Genomic DNA, 22143 nt, shown 5'->3' with positions numbered 1-22143 from the left:
TGTAGTTTCTGTTTGCATCAACCGTTGGCGCTTTTTACAAACTTCATTTATAATTTATAACGCAAGAGGCAGATGCTATTCTTAACTGAACCATTATTTGGGGGACTTCTTCTGCTCAAATGAAAACAGGATACAAGCTAGACGCGGGATATAGGTTCCTACTGTGAAAGAAGCCGCTACCTACCGGTACATTTGAGAGCGCAGAAAGGAATTGAAACTGATCAAGTTCACGTCCCTAAGCCTTTAATTAATTGAAAAAGTGACTTTTGCCAACAGTCATTTGGAAAGCCAACCGAGAAAATGGCTTCTCATCGTTACAGTGAGCTTAGTGGACAGAATTCAGGGTCGCTAAGTGAGAGACAAGACTCCATGTTTGATCGCTACCTGGAGGAGATGAAGCCGTACGTTCTTCGCCTGCCTCATAAATCAGGTACAAAATATAGATCTTACTGAATTTTTCACCTCTAATAATTCATGATTTTTTCAATTGACACTTGTACTTTAAATTTTGTTGTATATTTTTGTTATTTATTTGTGGAAAAAAAGGAAAACATCTACAAAGATCGGAATAATTGCCCTAGGCTTTAGAATATTAACATAAGGCTTAACTTCAACACAACAGCAGGTAATCCGAGTTGATTACTACACACGTATAAACATTTTTAACTTGACCGTGGACATTAACTTAACCCAAGGTAATCGCCAATGATTCATTGAATTAGGCTGTTTTTCTGTAGTCAAAGATCTGAAAGGATTTCAGCGTCTATAGTGCTGTTAATAAAAAATCTTCCTCTTTTGTAATAGGAGAAGGGTACTTGTCAGTACAGTGTTGTGTAGGGTATCCCTGTTTAAAGATGAATTCCAGTCCGTACTGCGCAATCTCGGCTGCAATGTTTATGCGAGCCCACCACGAAGGAATGTTTACAAGCAAAACTAAAAATTCCACGACAAACTTACGTTTTTCTTCATTATTAACGCCAGATATCCTTGCAGAACAAATAATAACGAGTAGAAGAACCTTGACGCTATTTTAAACCGGCGTTTTAGCTCATCGGAAATCCTTGAACGAAACGAACTGTAATGGCGGACTAAAAAACTTCATGTATGCTGTCACCGAAGTGTAACGTTTCAACGAATTCAAAACAAAAACGTAAACAAACCCCGAGTCTGCGCAGTACGGACTGGAATTCAGCTTTAATATTATTAGCAGTATGACAGTTCAAATTTCTCTTACTATTTTCTGAAAAGAATGCTCACCAAAAAGCAGTGTATCAAATTATTCCTTCACTCTTGGTGCTAGGCTATTGAAAAAAAAAAACATGAGCTCTGTATTTTACATTCTGTAGCGACAACAGCATCTTTACAGTACTGATGACATTCTGAAATATTATAAATTTGACTTTTGAGTATTTATGATTTTTCTTTTTGAACTCCATATTTGCATGAGCCATAATACTAAATATTTCACTATGAGAAAATCCAGATTCATTTGAGTCATTAAGAATTTTCATTTTTGAAGTGACAAATTAATTAAGTGATTATATTTTTTACTTCCTGCACCAGAGTTGATTGTTAGTTGTCACTTGAAGTGTTAGGCACAAACAAAAGAGTGAACCACAAATAAGAACTGATAATGAGAACAAGCTTATCTGTGCTGTTTATGGTTTATATCTCCTGACTAACCAGCTTGAAATGAAGCAACAAACTTAACATCTGCTCCTGGGGGGGGACACTCTCATAATGCTGTGAAGGGTATGGTTTTCAAGCAGTTTAGTCTGGGATGGGGTATAGAAATCAGCGAGTTTTGTTCTAGAACAGGGTATCATTTGCCAGGGAACTGATCAGTGGTATTCAGAATTAAGTCCAGAATAGGAAATAGAAACTCAGTAGAGAAAGAAGCTTTCCTTCATGTAAATAAAATCATCGTGGTAACGTTTTGGACAGATGGTTTTCCAATCAAAACACTAATTGGATACAGTTTTTGATAAGGCATGTCTGGGATACTGTAGGGACAGGGCTGTCACTAAGGGCCGGGGGCCGGGGATTTTCCCCAGCTACAACGAGTTTGAGCCCCGGCTACTTTTGATACAAAACCAAAACATAGAAAGTGAAAAATACATCAAATAACAAAATTGTGAATGAAAAAAAAAACAATTGTTTATTAATACTAATTATCATTCACCTTTTAAAGAGAGCGATTGACATTTCATGCAAGCCGAAGGCTGTGATTGAAAACGCGTAAATATTGAACAATGTCATCTCCCTTTGAAAGCGCGTGATTTTACGTGTTAGTTTCATTCGGATTCTCTTGTTGTCGGCTCCATGTGAAAATGTCATCGAAAAAATGGAAGGCAAAAGTGGATAAACGAATGAAACTGGATTCCTTCTTATCTTCTGACTGTGCTTCAAGGTAAGATGTTATGTTTAACCAGAAAGCCATAAGGGTTGAAACGTGTAACTCCCTATGATTCGCATTGTACAAAGCGTTTGCACATTCGTTTACACTAAGTACCATATTTGGAAAGTCACGAAAATCACTAAGTACCATATTTGGATTAAATTCACAGCGCGCGCAAGCTCGCGCTCGATGGCGTAATCTTGTTTTTGAACAAGCTTGGTTTAATAAAGTTAAATTTGGTTAAATTCTCCTTTTTCATCTTCATGAGGTAGTCTGGAGAACTTCGCATTGATACACTTAATGAATTTCTTTAGTTTCTGTAAGAAATTTACGGCGTTTAGGTCGAAATTCAAGCAACTTACCGCAAAACCGAAAATTAATGTTGCGTGTTTCATTACGTGTATAAAGCATTCGCATACAAATTGTTCGTGTTTCCAAATATGGTACTTAGCAAAATGAATATTCAAACGCTGTGCGCGCGCGTTACACGTTTCAACCCTTATGGGTTTCTGGTTTAACTAAAGAAACAACAGTTTGGGCCTCAGCATTTCAATTTCGAATCGACCAGTGACCGAGATGATGCATGAAGGAAATTCCACAAGATGCATGTGGCCCAGTGAAAGTCACACATGCATATGGACTGTTGAACTATGAACACTTTCCACACAAATAAAATCGGCGATCAGTTAACCGTAAACTTGCAACATTATGTGTGTTCTCCTCTTGCCTGTTTTAATGCTGTTTTAATCAGCTACATGTCATTTAACACAGATCGGTCGTACAGGGCTTGCATGATTATTGCACATACTTTGTATGACAAAACATTGGCTTGTCTGAGTATTCTACATAATTGCAGAAAGTTTTGTTGTGTGAATTTCTGAAAGCAATGGTTTTGGTTCAAGAAATAAAAAATAAAAACAAACCAGTTTGATGTTCCCAACACGCTCCCGACGCCATTTTTTTTTGTCTTGGTCACGAGTTACTTTCACTCATTCCCAGTCTTCCTCAACTTCTCTTGTCACAAGTCAGGCCGTTTCAAATCCCAAAATAAACGATAACTTTCGAAAACTAGTTAGAGTCTTGTCGAATGCCGTAGAGAAAGGGAAAGTTGTAAGTTACCGTGGCGTAAAAATTGCATAAAAACAAATTCGTATTAGGATAAGTTTTTGTTGTTTCCTCAACCCCACCCCCCCCCCCCCCACGTCAACTACAACAGAAAGAATCTTGTTCCCCGGCTACATTTTTCATTTCCCCACCTACGTGAAAAATTAGTGACAGCCCTGTAGGGATAGGGATTTCCGGTGTCTAGTCTAGTGTAGGGTTGCAAAATCAGCTGAACATAGTCTGAAAAGGGTTTCAGAGTCGCAGCATCACACCTCCACCCAATAATATACCCCCACCCCCCCCCCCCCCAAGGCATCTGCTAAATAACGTTTCTTTCCAACATCAGACTGTGTGTGTTAATTTTTCTGTACAAAAGTTGAGAAAATTTCTCTTTGTGTTTGATTAGAGAGGCAAAGAGTGGCATTATGGATCAAAAAGCTTTGTGAACCTCCTGGGCCAGGCACCAGTGGAAGGTAAGTACTAAAAGTTTATGACATGAATAATACATGTATGGCTTCCTCCACTGCAACTTAATGGTACAGTTCATATTAATTTTGTGGAGTCTGGGAATACAACCTTATTGATCCTACATCCATTGTACCAAGTCTTGTTTCCTCAAGGCCAAATATATAAATATCCAAGACTAGAGTTGCCAGCCGGTAAGTTAGTGTAATAAAATTGAAAAATATAGCTGCAAATATAGCTGCAATGATAATAATAATAATTATTATTAGTATATACCAGTAAGTGAATAGTGCTTTTTGTACATGCTGATTGGTTAACTCGGAGGTGATTAGCCAAGAACTATTCACCTCTGAGCAGCAAAAGAGAAACAAACTTTGTGCGTCGCTTTATTTACCGAAAGTGATGTTTTAGTCCACCAGTTATTCAACTTGTGTGGTAGTATAATAACAGCATTGTTAGAAATATATAGTTATTGAAATTATGCTAGAAATTATAAAGTCCATTATACTTGTGAATTGAGATAAATACTTGTGATATATACTTGTGAATTGAGATAGCTTGTGTAAGTAGCTTCGCGGCTCGGTAAATATCCACCAATATTCACCTCCACTTCTGTGAATAATTGTTAATTATTTCTCTACATGACTACCCAGAATGGGTAACTGCAGGGCTTTCAATAAGCTCTGAAGTAACAGAATACCTGACAGAACTCCAGAAGCCTTATTGAAAGCCCTGTAACTATCTCAATTCACAAGTGTAATGGACTTTATTTATAATTTCTAGCATTTAATTTATTTAATTTAACCACAGGTTAGTAAGTGCGGGCCTTGACGCACTTAGAAAAGGTACTGGTACGAGAGTGCGTAATTTTAGATGGCAGTGTCGATAAATAAATGATTAAATGGATAAAGACAATTATATTATCCCGAGTAACGCGTCACGCAAGGAATGCATGTTGTTATCATTTTGGGAAGTGTAATCGAGCACGCGGTGTGAATTGAGATGTGATTTTTCTCAGTCGGTAAACTCGCTATGTTGTGCTCGCCTTTTATTAACGTGGCGCGATTAATGATAAATCACCAGGACACGCTTAATTGCCGCTAACCGGCCGCGAACCAGTCAGAGTTTTTTTTTTTTGTCGGATTGACGCGGTTTGAATTGAGATGTGATTTTCCTCAGTCGATAAACTCGCTATGTTGCCAGTGTTATAACGAATTTCTCGAAAATAACCGTTGTTGGAATCATTCGCTTTGCCGTGGTTTATGCGTGATACAATCAGAGCAAATTTTCGCAAAAGCAACACCCGTAAAACAAGTCTGCAAATTGTAATGTTTGCAATCTTCCATGTGACAGAAGCCTAGATCTTATGTGACAATCGTTCTTGGAGAACAGATTTTCTCTTCCGGTGTTACGACAAACTGTTGTGATTGACACATTTTTCGCATTCCGATCGTTCTTAGTGGAAGAACAAAATTTTCAACTTCCGTTTTCTGTTCGCTTTTTATTAACGTGGCGCGCACGCGTAAAACGCAATCCGCTGGTCACTGTCAAGATAAGGGTTGCGGGCCTCTCTAGGGCCCGCAATAACAATACAATTATTGCTTTGCATTTTAATAGCCCTTGCTGGCAGAAACTTCTTAGAACTCTAGGCAAAAAAATTGTTACAAACTTAAACTAATGATGTTTGAAGAATGCAGAATTGTGGGCTGTTTTGACTGCATCTTGGAGTTAGCCTCAAGAATGTCCAGTCAATGACTATCAGTGGCAAAAATTGCAAACAATAGAATTGGATGTTAAGCTCCTGGCTGAAAGCCTATTGCACTGTAAACATAATAATATGGTTATTCCCTGGACTCCCAATCAATGTTTTGTTAATAACTTGTGTTACTGTAACTAAAAGTGCATACCAAGTACTCAAACGTGTAGTTAAAAGGTGTAATTTTGAATTTCAGGAAAAATCGTAACTTGTATGCCCAGCTGTTGCTTCACATGGTTAAACGTGGCTTGTTAGAGGAGCCGTTTACCAGACGACCAGAGGCTGGACCTCTTCAAGCACTGCCATCTTACATGGTACATTACTTTTACTGCAGCACATTATTTCTATGAACCTTACAAAATAATAATAAAAATTGTAAGCTAAAGTTAGTTTCCTGTACTGAATTGGTCATTATTGGTCATTATTGATAAAACCTAGAACATGTGAAAAAGATCTTATTGATACCAAAAAAACTACCTACAGGTAGTTCTGTATTTCTCATGAAAACCTTTGTAATGTATTTGGATGAACATGTTGTCGTTCAGTTTTACCCTTGGTATAATTTGATATTATTTTTCCTTTGTTTTATAACAGGGATGTAAATAATAGGTAGAAGGTGGAAAAAATAACCACCTGAGGACTGGATTTTTCTGGTTAAAAGACTGTGTCTGGCTAGATCTTTCTTTTAATGTGACCCAAATATCCACCTGTGATCAAGAAAATTTCACCTGTTGGGCAACTTAGCTACATCCCTGTAATAATATTCATTAGATCAAGTATTACCATACATCAAAACAAAGGAAAATACCAAATTGTACCTTCAGGGAAAAATTGAACCACAACATACACACTGTAACAAAGTTGTCAAAATTGATAATGTACTGAAACATTTATTGCTTAGCATGGAGTGATTTTATTCCACCATTTGCCAAAAATAATTTAAAACAATGAAAAAGAATTAGTCAAGAGCAGTTGCATCATGATGCCTCACTCTTGTGCATTAAGCATGTTTTTATGCAGTGAGTTACACTGGGCTTGTACAACGTTATGCAACGTAACTCTTGTATTTGAATCTTATTGTAGTCTATATACCTTGACGAACCAGTAAACAAGAGAAGTGCAAGTGTGGAACTTGAAGAGGTACATTATTCTTGACTTTGTACTCTTGTCGGAGATTATTTGTAATTCCAAAGTTTTGTGTTTTAAGAAGAAGTGTAGTATCATAGGCATGCAATGTGTGTAAAGGGCTGCAGCTATGCCTGTAAGGCTAGTAGATTATCTTAGTTCACAATTTCAAGATAAGTGTTATTTATTACACACCATATTTTGATTCTTTAACTCTCCAGGAATTTGGTCATCAACCACCAGATTGGCTCAAAGAAATTGCTAGTTCATCAGGTATAGTCAACTTTAAATTCATTAAACTGGACATAATATATAAATAGCAGTGAAAATTCTTTGAAACAACAGGAAAAAATTGTTATATATCACCTATTAAACTTTTAATCCCAGATGAACGTGAATCAGCTTTCAATCAATAATATTATTGATGGTTTGCAACTGACCAGGGGGGCACATCCTTTGGCATTTCCAAGGAAAACTATCAACTACCCCCCCCCCCCCAGCATTATTTCACCAGTTCCCATTTATACGCCTAGGTGGAGAGAGACACTATGAGGGTAAAGTGTTTTGCCCAGGAACCCAACACAGCAACTCCGGCCAGGGGTAGAACCCGGACCGCTTTATCTGGTGTCCGGAGCACTAACCATAGGCCACCGTGTCGCCCTATGTTAATAAATATGGGACAATAAAAAATAACAATCAAACTGGTTTGAAAAAAGATAAGTTGAGACCACAACATGATATTATTTTTGTCAAGAAGTAAACATTGAATCCTAATGGTTTTCAGGAAGTGTCTATTCTGACATCTCTGGAAGCATCCCTCTGCACCCAAGGAGGTATGTTTACTTAAAAGTTCTTTATTTGTTTGGTATCAAACTTTCCCTTTCTGTATTTTGTACATAATTTATAAATTCTCAATTTACCCACAAGGTGCATCTTGATTTTATGCACTTTTAAAAAACAACCTAGTATAACATTGCTTTTCATACGTTTGCATTGCTTTCAGCATTATATATGGAATAAATAACAAAGAACATTGCTAGCATGCATGTACATGTTCATAACAGCACATTTAATAAACAGATTATGCATTGGTTTCAGGGAGCTGCCAACTACTAGTGGTATGAATCCAGTCCCTCAGCCACGGTCCTCTACTTACAGTGGCTCCAGTAGAGAGGACAAAAATGGGTATGAAGTGGCACCAGGAATTGATCAGGTTCTTGATGAAAAACACTACAAGGGAAGACTTTCTTCAGGGTACCCCTCTGATGATATTCTTGAGTCCAGATATGGTGGTCGTATTTCTCCACCTTCTCGTCGACATTATGAGAGCCCATCAGAATATCATCACACTGATTCAGGATATCCTTCTACATCACCAGTGAGTAAATAGCTACATTCTAGCTTTCAAGTGTGTGTTTTACTACATTGCTTTATGGTCCATCAATTTGAACAGAAGACTTAATTTGTTATTTGTATTTTTTTAGCCATCAAAAGCAAATCAATACAATGGGTTTACAAAAGGTGAGTATATTTTCACAGTCATTAAATATGCTGCAAATATGCTCCTCCCTTCCCGTTCCGCTCTACAGAGTTGGGAAAGAACCTCTGCTCGCAATTCGTCAGACTTTTTCACTGCAAATGTTTTTTTAAAAAATCTACTCACTCTGACAGAAATTTTATGAAGTTCGGCAAAGCATTGAGTGATAAGGAACAATTAATTTGAAAATACACCCAAATTGTTCATTCACAAGACTACGCTATGTAGCATGTACAACCCAAATTAAAATCTAGCTGTAAATAAACAAGCTGCTTTGGAATAGTTAAAGGAAAACACAAGCTCAAGCTCCTTTTACATTGAACAGCTTGTAAAGTTGAATTTAGTGAATGGTTGCTCAAAGGGCGCAAACTACAAGAGAGATTAAGGGATTGCCAACAGTTTATCAAACAATTTTTTTTATGCATACATGACAAACCCAAGTCAGTGCAGTGGTGCCAATTGCAATCAACCAGTGGCCAGCGGATATTGTTAGCAGTGTCATAAAAGGTGTACGTTTTGTATCCTAAATGTCTGGTGTTACTTTTAAATAGGTTAAAAACTTGTCAGAAGCCAGGCCAGTATTTTAATTTATTCATCCCAATCAAATGATTGAGCAGTTACAAGCAGAGGTTCCATCTCGTCTGTCCCTTAGAAGGAAGAGAAGGGTATCATTAGAACTTCCCTCCCCTCCCTCCTTCTCTCTCAAGCTCCCTCTCCTTGTCTAAACAGTGAGAACAATTTAATTGCTTTAAGTTACTACAGCTGTAGCAGTCATGTATGATATCTAGTCTCCCTCTCCCCTCCCTGCCCAGTTCAGTTATTTCCAATTATGTATGGTGTCAACATATAGAGTTTAAACATTTCTCAATGCCTTCCATTTTGTTTTCACATTGTGCAAGCCACAGTAACCTCAATCTAATTCTTGTAAAAGGTATATCCTCTGTGAATGGAACTTTCCGAGAAGACCACAGCTTTAATCGCTCAAGTGACAGAGAGGTAATAACAGCACATAGAAACTCTCAGCATCTTGTGTTTAAACCAATGCAATCCTGACACAGGCTGGAGTTGTTATGACAATACTTATGTAAAATACATGTACATCACTTAGGATTGGTATGTTGATATCGATAGAAGTACTAACAATATTTTAAAACTCCTCTTGCCAAGTGAGCTTGTAAAGTTTAATTTTCATGTGCCCCCACTTAAATATTTTTTTGCAGTCACTCAGGCTCATGAGGCTAATTAATTTTAACTTGCCCACCAGGCCACCAAACTTCTATTTCACTTGCCCAAGAGCAAATCTTACCATACTTGTCCCAGGCAAAAACCTGGGATTTTTCCTGCCCTGCTTAGTTATATCAAGGTTCCACTAGTAAGTGCAGATACACTAAATCAGCAATTTTTCTATCGAGCTAGAACTGTGTGTATCTAAATAAACCCAAAGAGATTACCATGTTTTTTTCCACTAGTATTTACAAAGTGTTCTTTATAATACAGTAACTACTACATGTAGATCATGAAAGTTCATATTTTCAACTTAAATTTCAAAGTTATTTACCTTTCTGGGTTATAATTTTTTTTTTAAATATGTCGGTAAAAAGTCCATACGGATATCACACCAACGTCTAAAAATAAGTAAAATACAATATGTACATATATAATAACTGAAAAATTCTAAATTAAAAAAAAAAAAATCTAAAAAATCTAAAAATCTATGTTAATCAATCAATGTTGACCCGTTAAATGTCTTAATACTTTGCACAGGTTGAGCTAAGAACAAAGATGGTTGAAGCGAAATATCATGAAGATAAACTCAAACTACAGCAGCAGCATGATGTTGCAGTTCAGAAGGTAATCTAAAATTAAGACATCCAGCTAGTGAAATGTCACAGTCACTAAAAAGAGCTCATGCAGTACACATGTGCCATGTTCTGTAACAAATGATACAGTAAAAAGATAGTTTTTGGTTTTCAAACATGTTGCATTCATTCGATTTTACAAGTTTAAAAACAGAAAATATACAGTTCATGTATTTTTTTATAAAATGTAATGTTTATATTATTGTTAAGATTCTGGACAGAAAGAACATGGAGTTGGAGGAAATAAAATCGCACTATCGGAATAAGATCACTGAAATGGAAACTGCTGCAAAGAAACAAGAAAGGAAAGGTAAGGCTCCCTGAAGTAGTCCTGTAGACTGTCAACCAAAGAAAAAGTTCAACTAGCCTGTGAGCAGGCTCTCTATTCAGGGGCACCATGAATTAAACACTTTGAGTGCCGAATGCAGAAGTTAGCAAAGGGAAGCAAACCGCTGGCTGAGCGTAGAGAGTCCACGAGCAAAATAGCAAACTTGCTAAGTTCATTCAGGCCAAAGTTTGGAATTTTGTATCGAAGTTCACAATTTGATTCGCTATCTGGCAAGTGAACATAATTAGCAACTTCGGAACAAAGTTTCCAATTTCCCAACAAACTTTGCAAAGCGGGCGGCCAAAGTAAACTGAAATCAAAAGTCGGTTTAATTAGACAGTGTGAACAGGGAAGGTATGGTATTGGATTGAATGGCTCATCATGAGTTGATCTGGTGTTGTTTGTTTTCAGTATCACAGCTTGTAAGAGAAGCTCAAACAATGAAAGAGCAAAGAGATACGCAAATATCAGAGCTAAAAACACTAGCAGAACAGAGTGGTGAAACAGCACAACATGATTTTGAAAAGAAGGTTAGTAGGTAACTAAGACCCTGTTAAACTCATACTATGTGAATATCATGAAAACATGGACTACTTATAAAATAAACTCACATTTGTATACAGTTCTGAACACAGCCATAAGACAAAGTAACAGCAACAAGTGTAGGTGTGTAACAAGTGTATGGGAATACATCCAGAATACATACTGTATCAAATGCCAAGGGCTGTGGCCATGAAATACTCTCTCCTAGCTATTTATTATTATAACTAACCCTACACATGCAATGGCAATCCACATTCAATGTGCTGGACTCTGGAGTGAGTGGCCCAGGTTCAAGCCAGAGTGCCTGTCCCTGGCATCCTTGATAGTTTACATCTGAGGGAGCAGGGCTAGCCTTACTCCTAACCACTTCATGCTGCAGAATCTAGAGTTTGAGGGCCGGAAGCCACTTGGGCTTAAAAGGCTTTACTTTGTGCATGTGAAAGGTAACTTTAATTTAATAATTTTCTTCTTATTCTCCAGCTGAATGACAAGGTAGCTGAGTTTGAACAAGAAAAGTTTGAGATGCAGAAACAGCACACGCAGAACATTCAAGAACTGCTGGATGAAACAAACCAGAGACTGCAAAAAATGGAGACTGAATACAACCAGCAAAATGCTACTACTGTAAGTACTTGTTTTGCATTGGCGGGCAAGTAAAAGAGTTGTTACAGATACTAGAGAAATAGGCAGCTATAATTCTGACAAAATGCTGGTTGGTAACTGCAATTGACTATCATTCCATCCAGGAGGAGTGGCCATTCTCCTTATTGTTTCATGCTACAGAGAGCAGGATAACCTCTGGCAGTATGTGCCTGTTTGGAATGAGTGTGACTTTAGCTTTAAGGGAGTATGGAAGGTTTTCTTGTCAGTACAGGGTACAATCAGATTTTATTAACTTATGGTCCCCAGCATTAATGTCAGGTTGCCCCAGAGGTCATACCTCTGGAAGGGTGGGAGAGGCTCATTTTCTGTAATAGTTAAATACCTTGCCAAAGAACACAACACAAGGTCCTTGCAAAGTTTGAACCCAGACCTCCATTGTACACACTATTGTACCAGCACACTTCTCACACAGTGTATGGAGAAATCAAGGAAAGCCACCTTTGTTTGCATAACCCTTATTATTGTTCCTCCATTAGAGACTGGTTATTCAAGAATTGGAAACAAGAGTGCAACAGCTTACTCAGGAATCAGAAGGACTGCAGAATTCCAGATCAAAGCTTGCAAAGGAAAAGGTAACGTTAAGTCATTAAGTTAAGACATTATCCAGCATGTACATGTACACATGGAGTATTATTATTGTTACAATAATGTGCACTGTACCACTACTACTCATTAACTGAATGGTTTTAATTCTTTTTTTGAAATCTTTTTGAGTACGTTCTGATGAGCTCTTTTTTGAGCTCTGAGAAGTTTAGCAACAACATTGACAAGATTTTCTGCCAAAGGGCATATTACCATTATTGTCAACTTTGTTCTGTGTGCACTTCTTAGATGTGATTGGTCAAATCAAACAGAACCCATCAGACAGATTTGGAAAAGATGTCAAGATGTTAGTATTGCATGAATGACAAGATATTAATCTTCAGATTTCTTTTTAGTATTCTTCATTCTTGTGAATTTTCTTTTCAGGAGGAACTTGAACAGCAGGTGGCATCCTTGAGTACTGAATTACAAGAAACCAAGACAATGTAATGCTGTTATTTTACTACTTTTTACATTTTCTGAAGTGTTTATTGGTAATAGTTAATCAAGAATTGAATGCAGAAGCTTTTTAAAATTAAAATGTGTTTATCATTAACATGATCTTCCTCAATTTAGATTGATCTAGAAAATGCTGGATCACCATTTATATTTCAACATGACTTGGTGGAAATTAATTTATTAAATTTAAAACTGATTTTATTTTTAATCCTGCCAACCCTAACAATGATCAGAACTTATTCGTCTCCAAATTTTAAGTGAAAAGTCAGGTATTCTGGTTATGAGAATAAACAAACTGATCATCAATTGGAACTTGTTCTGCAGCTCCCAAGGAAGGAGTATAAGAAGGGTATATTGACCAGTGATGAGAAATTGTATGTTGACACAAGGTCTAGTGTGGTAGACTTTTTTGGTTGCGACTTTCAATACTAATTGTTATCATTTCTTTACCGAAACAGTTGTTATCATTGTCTAACGTTTAAATTAAAACAACCTGCATAATTTATTTTGTATACTCTTCACAGGCTATCCAAAATGGAACGGGATCACTCACAAGCAATAAATGAACATAAGACAGTAGTTAAACAATTGAACAAGAAGACAGATGTTAGTATGGAGAGCATGAAACAACAACATTCAGCAGCAATTGGCAAGGTATAATAATTAGGGAGGAAGGGAATGTGATGACCTATTTATTTCAGTTGGTAAGGTGCAGATGGAAAATAACATCGTGTACCGTACAGAACTGCAAAAATATGTAAGTCTCTATTGTGTATGATGTTATGATTTTAGGCTACAGACACCATCGCAGAATTGGAATCACAGATTAACCAACTGAAACAAGCACTGCAAGACACTGAGTTTCAAAGACAGAGACAACTAAGGGTATGACTTATGCTTTTTTGCGTTAACTGAAGTAAGCAATGAAGTGAAAATTTGAGATACATGTAGAAGTAGTAACTTTGCAAAACGTTTGTCAGTAGATTTAAAGCAAAACGGTTAGTTTAATTTCTGCACTGATGACAGATACTCTTGTTTTTCAACAACACCAAAGACCACATTAAGTAACTCACTGAATAATTGAAAACTATACACATCTATATTTGGTATATATTTGCAATGTTGTTTGCATTAATCTATACATTTGTTCCATTATTTACTTCGTTAACAGGAATTAGAATCTGCCCACAAACAAGAAAAGTTGAACTTAGAACATCTAAACGAAAAAAAGGTGTGTATCAATTTTGTTATCACATAACCACATGTAAGAAAATAGAAACTGCAGCGGAACCTCCTATACTCGGACCCCTTGGGACCTGAAAAAAGTTTCCCCTCAGGGGAGGAGTCCGGTTTATATAGGTTTAAGAATGTGGTGTTTGTATGTGGCTGGGACCTCAACTGAGTGTCTGCCCATAGGTAGTGTACGTTAGCAAAGGTTCGACTGTATTCTACTCAAGCCGCGAGGGGCGAGGTTTTTTTTAACAGTCCTCTTGTAAAACATAGACGACCCACTTTTGACTGAGTTTTCAGAACTTGCGTGGAAAATGCCAGGAAACAAAGATCTTTGTTCCAGCTGCAGTTTCTTAGAGGCATATTTTGTTATGATAACGTTTAAAGTCTCTTTTTGGCTGCTGTTTCCATATGACTGATCAGAAATGCTTCACGAACCTCTCTCGTGCATGTGTTGCGGACTTTTTCAGCTCAAAAGTCTCGAGAATGTCAGATCTCGCCATAGTTACTATGATCTCGCCTGTTCAGAAACTCTCTCCCGGGGAGAAATGTCTGTATTGTTTACTAAGGCTAGAAATGTTAGTTTTAACATCTGCTGTGAAAAGTTAGTGGCACATTAAAAGACAGAGTCGTTTAGTTGATTAATTTCTTTATTCCCATCGCCTGTTTGCTTGACAATGTATTAATTTGGTAAGGAGAATCTAGACGTTGATAAAGTAATTCTTCCTGGCCTTTTTTTAACCTCTTAGATTCGAGGAGTCCAAGCAGAACTTGATCAGGGTGAAGCTGAGTCAGAGAAGCGCATAAGAAAGCTGGAAACATTGCTGAAGTAAGTTTGTACGGCTTTTGTAGTTTTAATAACCAACGGCAAATAATTAAAATTTACTGTCAACAAAAAGATTACTGTGAGAAATAAGTAAGGAGAGAGAATTTTCATTAGCCGAAAGTACAATGAGGGCTACCAACCCTATACAGCAATCTTTTCTTGTTCTCTTTTGTCTTTCTTCAAGGAACAGGTGCTTCGTTTACTTGAAAGAGAAGTTTCCATTTGAATGTCGACAATAATTATGATTTAAATCGCGCTGAAGGTGCTCTTACCAATCGGCGCAAACATGCTGTTTATTTCAACAAATGATCAGAAGCGAAACCATGCATGTTTTCCCGCGTTTGGAAACGGTTGGGATCACTGTTTTCCCTCTCTTGGCGCTTGTTGCACATTCTGGCTTTGAGTTTTGGCTGTTGGTTCATTGTATTAGATGAATGTGCTTTTGTTAATGGCTGAAGTGTTTTCTTTGGTTTGTTCAAAATAGCTTGTCTTGAGAAAATTGCACTACATGACAGTAACCAAATACTGCCTTAGGTAAATAACCGTGTAATTAGTCCGCGAGTTTCTGTGGCCATTGTTTGACTGTTTACCTTACTTTCCTTCAGGGAACGTGAAGATCAAATCCAAAAGCTCTCTGAAGTTCAAAAACAGCAGGCAAAACAGGCCGAGCATGCGCTGGAGGATTTTAAAAGTCAAGTGGAAAGGAACTCGGGAAGAATGTTTGATGAAATGAAAGCCCAGGTACATCAAAACAGATCTATATTCTTGATTCCTGCTCAGGCGCTTCGTATTTTTCGCGCTGCATTTTTTTCTAAAACATAGAGGCGTCTGGGTACGAGGCAGTCTATATTCTATGAGTGCTGCACCCGCCTGGAATAAGAGAATGACTGACTGCCCATAGCAGAGACCATTCTGATTACTTAAATCATTTTGGCAAGAAGCAAACAAGAGAGAAAGCAAAATGACTATCTGGAAACTCCAACTTTTTTTTCATTGAGTCAGTTCCAGGAAAGAAATCATTTGTTCGTTCTGCTAAGTTATTTATGTGGTATTTTCACAGAATTTCTGGAAACACTCGTGGCTTAAAAAATGTCATAAAATATTCAAACATCATATTGTTAACTTGCTAAGCACGTTTCAATTCTATAGATGGAGAAAGTGGAGGAAGACCTCGCTCGTTCAAAGAATCTTCGTGAAAAGCAAGCCAAGGAGTTTAGTCGGCAGTTGGATGATCTAAAAATCAAACACGAGAAAGAGGTAGGCTGGATTCTTATGAACGTGCATAGTTTATTAGCTACTGAAGATTGTGTTCTTGGTCTTTACACTCAAAAGAGAAGAAAACAATCAGTTCCATCAGCCTTACTTACTACGGAAATTGTTTGCAACCAGTACTCTGCCATGTTGTATTGTGACAGCGGCTTCCATTAAAACACGTGCAACGCCCTAACCAATCAGAGCGAAGAAGTTGACTTCTCCGCCAATCAGGTGTAAGACTGAAGCTTACTCACGTGACTTTTCCCGCGCTTTTACCATTTTCCTGCTTTGAGTTCTAGCTGTGCCAACAGTCAACAAAAAAGTTATAAGCGAGATGGTGCCAAGGCTTGGGGGAATAAAACAAAAGATATCACATCGAGATCGAGGAATGAATAAATAGATAATTTCTTTTGTTTTATTCCTCCCAAGTCTCGGAGCCAAGTTAGAATTTTGATATATCAAATTGGCCTGTACAGCTGTAGCGTTTATAACTTTTTTTCTTTTTGCCCCCGATCAATCAAAAAGCAAAGTCTAAGTTTCCTTTAAACGATAAGATTTAACGTCTGTTTTCTTGTTCCAGATTGCAGAGATAAGCATTCGACACGAGCAGGAGAAGGCGCAGACCCTGAGGGCTCATCAAATAGAGAGAGACTCGTCACTAAAAGAACAAGAACAAGAAAAGGTCAGAAAAGTAACACATGTCTTGTAAGGTCTGGTCAGCAAGATAGATTAATTAAATGACTCATAGTAGTTCGTAGAAATAGCCTTAGCCAAACAACACCCCTACTGGAGTACAACTAGGAATAGCGAGTCATCACGTGCGAAAACTGCAAGGATTTTGCGAGGTTTTAGAGAGGACAAAACGATACTTCTTAAAATTCAATTCTTTCATTCTTGGTGGAGCCACCAATAAGAGTTAATGCTTAAATGATTGTTTTTGTTTTTATCGTTTAGGAGATGCAGCTGGAAAAACTCCGTCAAAAAATGCTAGAACACGAAAATCAGACGAGAAACAGATCGAACAAAGACGCGAAGGTAACAGACATCTCAGATTGTTTAGTATCATCCATGTTCTCTTTAGACCTGAGACGAATGTGAGATTAGGTCAATGCTTTACGCGGATATGGAGCTATTTATAAACGCGAAAGAAATGTTTGAAAGATTATTTACAAATCCACATCTCATTCTTTTTGTAGTCTATTGCTGAATTGGAGCAACAAGTGCGAGAGTTACGAGAAGAGGTAAGTTTTGTTGAATGTAGAGTGATGGGTGCGTTTGACAGTACAGCTGACATGCGTTTCCTCAGTGTACAATCTATCGATATCTACCTCTTAGTGGCAACTAAAAAAACTTCGTAATTATGTTGTGTTCTTAAACTTTATTCTCATATGTGCCTTTCTCCACCAAGGTGTGTAAATGGGAACCTGATAAAATGGTTCCAGGTGGTGGGGAAATATGATACTGAAACCACTAATATTCCATCTAGGGCGGTATATAGTAATTCCCCGTGTCGCTTTATTATGCGGATACCAAGCTACTTGAAGACCTATGATTGAAACAACAGATCCTTCTAGTAACCTAGGGTGCTTTGCGTTAGCGATCGTTTCGCTTAAATTTTGTTCTTTTTAATACTTGTTTTTTATCATTGTTTTTGTCAGCTCATTCAAGCAAATTCAACGCACAAAACACAGCTGATGGAGCTAAGCTTGTTAAGAGAAGAAGAAAAACAAACTTACAAGAGACAGGAGGAAAACTCGGTTAGTAGTACAAGTAACATGTGATATGACCCAGCGACGCTGGTGTAATCTCTACAGAAAACAGTAATGATAATAATACTACCTCATGCAGGAGGTAGAAATAAAACCAGAGCCATTAAAACAAATCTGGTTAATACACTTGGACTGAGGTATTAAGATATCCCCGTCCCGTTTTACCATTTCATCCCCGCTGAGTAATCAACATTTAATTTCTCTTCTCACTATCGAGTTTTATTATTTACAGCAAATAAAATTCAAGAGTCAGCTTGAACAGCAGAGACTGCAGTTACAACGCGAACACAGCAGCGAAATGGAACAAATATTAGAAAAGGTAAGTCATTAAAAGACTGTTTACCTTCTCAAGGCCGCTATCAAACCAGGGCCGGCAAAAACTAAAGAGGGTTGACCACTGACTCTCGCGTTTTCAGTCATCTCCCTAAGTTCTTCCATCGATTTCAATTTAGTGAACCTCGTCTGCTAATGTTTTTATGAGAACTGACGAGATTTCTGTCGTCTGACAGGAAGATTATGTAAACTTTTGTGTACTTTCAGCTCGTTTGACCGGGTACTATTTAACAAGTTATGAGAGTTGAAGAAGAGTTTTGTCCAATTGGCATCCTCAACTCTCGTCCTGTTTAATGAGACGAGCGCACCGGTATATATTCCTATATCAGAACTAGGTAATTTGGGAAAGCAACCGTCACAGCTTACCGAATCCTAGCGAGTTTTCTCAAAACAGTCGGATTGGACAAAATAATCGATTTAACTTTTAGGTACTTTTAAAATGACTCCTTTCCCAGACAGTGGATACTTAAAAATTAGGAGCTTGTCATTCCCTATAAAGTTAAGTACTATACTTCGATGTAAGTAATGCATTTACATGTTAAGGTGTATTTTTTTTAAGACAAACAACAGGATGAAACAAATGGAGGAAGAGTATGGAACACGTTCTTCAAAGGGACAACAGGTTAGAGCGTTCAGATAACAGCTGCATTAAGGCCGATTTACACGGTACGATTTTGTCGCATGCGACATGCTTACGACAGGCTTACGGCATGACTTAGAAGTTGTAGATTTGATTTACACGACACAATTCGTGTTGTAAGCCTGTCGTAACCATGTCGCAAGCATGTCGCATGCGTCAAAATCGTGCCGTGTAAATCGGCCTTTGGTAGACCTGAGTAAGCACAAAGCAATTTGAACTGCATTTGGAGTTTGCCAAATCTTTATTATATAAGTAAACAAATTCTTCGTATGAAGACATATAGTTTTCTTTTTACGTTTCGTAGGTTGTAGAAACACTCGACGAAGAAATCAAGAAACTGAAAGAAGACAACAACCGGTAAGATTGAAGTTCTCTTTATCTAACGTACTTTGCCCTCTTAGTTAAGCCGACTTTCGAAAGCCATCAGGTGTGAACTTTGGTTTTTGCTGTTTTGCCTTTTACTGATTGGTTAAATAAAATCGAGCTATATAAGCCAATGAGAAGGAAGTCTGCCTTTGCTTAAACAGCCAATCAGCTATGATGCCAAAACCAATACTCTTTACGTGACTGCGCCTTTCACCGATTTTGATTTTCAAAGCCGCAGTCAATCAGTTCGGGCATTTTGATCCAATTGACGGACCATCCTGTTGCGACATGACAGACAAAAATTTATTTCAAGCTACACTTTCTTCCAATTCTTGTATTTTAGTTTGTAGTCTTAGTTATGTGTAAAATGCCTGAATCAACAGTCGAAAGTTACTTTATTTATACTCCGCCACGTTTTATGTTTTCAGTACAAGAACAAACTTAGAAAAGAAGCTTGCTCAAACAACGACGAAATACGAAGAAGAGAAAGCGTCGGTGAAAAAGCACCATTCCACGATTGCAAAGGTTTGTTGTTGTTGTTGTTGTTGTTCTCACATGTACAGTTTATTCACATGCCCCAGGCTTTTACCAGCCAAAACATAAATAAATTTTTTGCTGTTGTTAGTAACCGTGCTTTTTTTTTTCTTGTATCGTTTTCTTTCAGTCCTTGCAACAAGATGTAGAAACACAGAAAACGATGGTTAGACATCTAGAAAAACGCGTTCAGCAGGTGGAACTTGACGCACAAGAAAAAGTATGTAAAGACGTATTCACATAGTGAACTGGTCGAATCTTTTATTTTTGGTTCATTTGTTTTGTTTTGTTTTTCTACGTGTAGACAAAAAAAGCTGGCTGCTTCGTCCCACGCCCTCTATTTTGCAAGTGTTTATCTACATCCCATCCTTTATTCTAGTATAGGAACAACTTGAATGTTACAAATGTTTATTTATCATGCTAACAAGGTCCTTAGCTATAATACCCTACATTTATCTTAGCCATACTGTCCTTTCGAATTCAGACTGATTTAGTTTTTACTTTTGTACGGCAGGTGTCCAGATTGCGTCTGCAGTACGAAGAAAAAATGAAAGGTCTTCTGCCGGCTTCTCTCAGAGAGGTATTGCTTTCTACATATACAATTAACAAGCTATAAATGTTCTCTTGGTTTTCCAACATCCAGTGTCCCATGGCTTGTATTGCTCATGGCTATTAAAATGATGTTGTTAGACTCCAAAATCGTTCCTCTTTTATCAGCTATTCATATTTTACTAATATTTCTTTCCTGTTTTTATCAGGAGCTGGAAGATACCATTGAGTCGCTCAGACAGCAGATCTCAGTGCTACAATCCCGCGCACGAGTGCTGCAGGAGGAACTGGACACTAGAAACCAGTTCTCTTCGTCTTTCAACGTATCTTCCGTTCGCGAACAAGACGAGTTGTAATCACCGTGGCCGAAGAAAACGCATCTTGGAGTGGAGAGCAATTCGTTTGACATTCACCAAGACTGGGAAATTTTAGCCCATTCTACACCCGGCAAAGCGCTTTTCAAAATAAATCTCCATCGACCTTAATCCTGTAAAAAGGGCGTTGTATTACACAAATAATGCGCTTAAAATCTATACTTTGATAAATTAATTCAAACTTGTTTTAAAAATACTGTTGTAAATGCCATCGTAGTAATTTCATAAACTGATGTCTTGAGTCTTAAGGTGTCAAACACCAAGACATACACTCAGTTAAACCATGAATTTGTACATGTAGCACTGTAATTTTTTTCAACTAGTTTTATCCTGCCAATACAATTGACATAGTAATATAAAGTGAGTTTCAACGTGTGCCTCCACAGTTTATATAGCTAGTTTACGAACGGCGTGTCTTTAAAAAAAGTTCGCCATTTTTTACGTCACTGGTAATCCATGTTATTCTTGCTCTCTCGTAACCATCCTTGCTTAGGGAAGTGGTCATAACAAGTGTACTCGACGAGGACACACCTTGTGTAGGGGTAGGGGGCTATGCAAGATACCACCTGTCCGATTAGCCAAACGGACAAATTTAAATTTATTGGCCTCAAAATTTGAGTTGAGACTTTCACATTCGGTGTGCACGAACTTGCACTGCTGGAGAAATTTTTTCTTAGTTTCTACTCCTGATAGAGTTGGGCTTATACAAAGAAGACACCATCTTTTAAGGTGGGGAAGGGGGTGGTACATAAAGAGACCACCTGTCTGTTTGCAGAGTGGTGGGTCCTGTCTGAGTTCAATAGCTTTGACCATTTCCCTTAATTTTAGTTACTTGTCATGTGAACTTGTTGCTTCAAAGTTTAGCTATGTTGTTAAGCAACTACAAAGACAACAGGGGCTCGGGGGTGGGACCGCGAATGGTCCCTCTGCAGCTTACGGTCACATGGTACAAAATAACACGTCAAGCTCACCCTGGGACATCCGGGACATCCAAAACAAAGACAATTCAGGCATGACAGGTTGAAGCCGGCGCTTTGTTTTCTATGTCTCAGTGCGTTTCTTGCACTGTAGCAATTTTGTACTACAAAGGACTTATTGTAGTTGATATCAAGACTGTTAGTTATGTTTCCGTCACCTACAAGTTAGCGAAACGAAAGCACTAAAAAACGGCATTTCTCTTAGCGTAGAGGTAAAGAAAACAGTAATTTCACCAGATACTAACCAGAAACGAAATCTCTTTTTAAAAAAAATATAATAAAAATCTGTAATGTCACAGCGACAAACCGATGAGTGGTGCCGGATTTCTTTAAAGACCTAGATCGGTAAAAAATTTGTGAGAAAAGTAAAAGGATCGTTACAAATTAAATACTTAATTAAATACTTAACAATGTTTGGTTCTAAGAACTAGTTAACAAGTGTCAATGACGTACGTCGTCTGTTGATGCCAAG

General features: G+C 37.7%; 1 protein-coding gene across 1 annotated transcript; it reads left to right on the top strand.

Annotated features, from left to right (window-relative positions):
• The first annotated feature begins 3 nt into the window (after positions 1-3).
• Positions 4-21058, top strand: LOC144631445 (centrosomal protein of 112 kDa-like). Its single transcript, XM_078489871.1, has 32 exons — positions 4-430; positions 3909-3975; positions 5920-6037; positions 6807-6863; positions 7070-7121; positions 7633-7681; positions 7947-8226; positions 8333-8369; positions 9317-9381; positions 10150-10236; positions 10455-10554; positions 10984-11102; positions 11596-11739; positions 12255-12350; positions 12748-12806; positions 13344-13473; positions 13612-13704; positions 13991-14050; positions 14799-14878; positions 15481-15616; positions 16025-16132; positions 16710-16811; positions 17084-17164; positions 17326-17370; positions 17788-17886; positions 18131-18217; positions 18791-18853; positions 19176-19228; positions 19666-19762; positions 19902-19991; positions 20286-20351; positions 20530-21058. The coding sequence occupies exons 1-32, from the start codon at positions 301-303 to the stop codon at positions 20674-20676; spliced, it is 2997 nt and encodes a 998-aa protein (XP_078345997.1). The 5' UTR covers positions 4-300; the 3' UTR covers positions 20677-21058.
• Positions 21059-22143: the final 1085 nt, after the last annotated feature.

The sequence above is a fragment of the Oculina patagonica genome, chromosome 12 (assembly GCF_052425735.1).
Source record: "Oculina patagonica isolate OP01 chromosome 12, crgOcupat, whole genome shotgun sequence".
Classification (NCBI taxonomy): domain Eukaryota; kingdom Metazoa; phylum Cnidaria; class Anthozoa; order Scleractinia; family Oculinidae; genus Oculina; species Oculina patagonica.
This window is presented reverse-complemented; position numbering and strand designations above follow the sequence as displayed.

Coding starts and splice junctions, on each gene's coding strand:
- LOC144631445 (XM_078489871.1), top strand. CDS start 301: ATGGCTTCTCATCGTTACAGTGAGCTTAGTGGACAGAATTCAGGGTCG. Junction 6,038..6,806: donor AAGCACTGCCATCTTACATG/GTACATTACTTT, acceptor ATCTTATTGTAG/TCTATATACCTTGACGAACC. Junction 6,864..7,069: donor CAAGTGTGGAACTTGAAGAG/GTACATTATTCT, acceptor TTAACTCTCCAG/GAATTTGGTCATCAACCACC.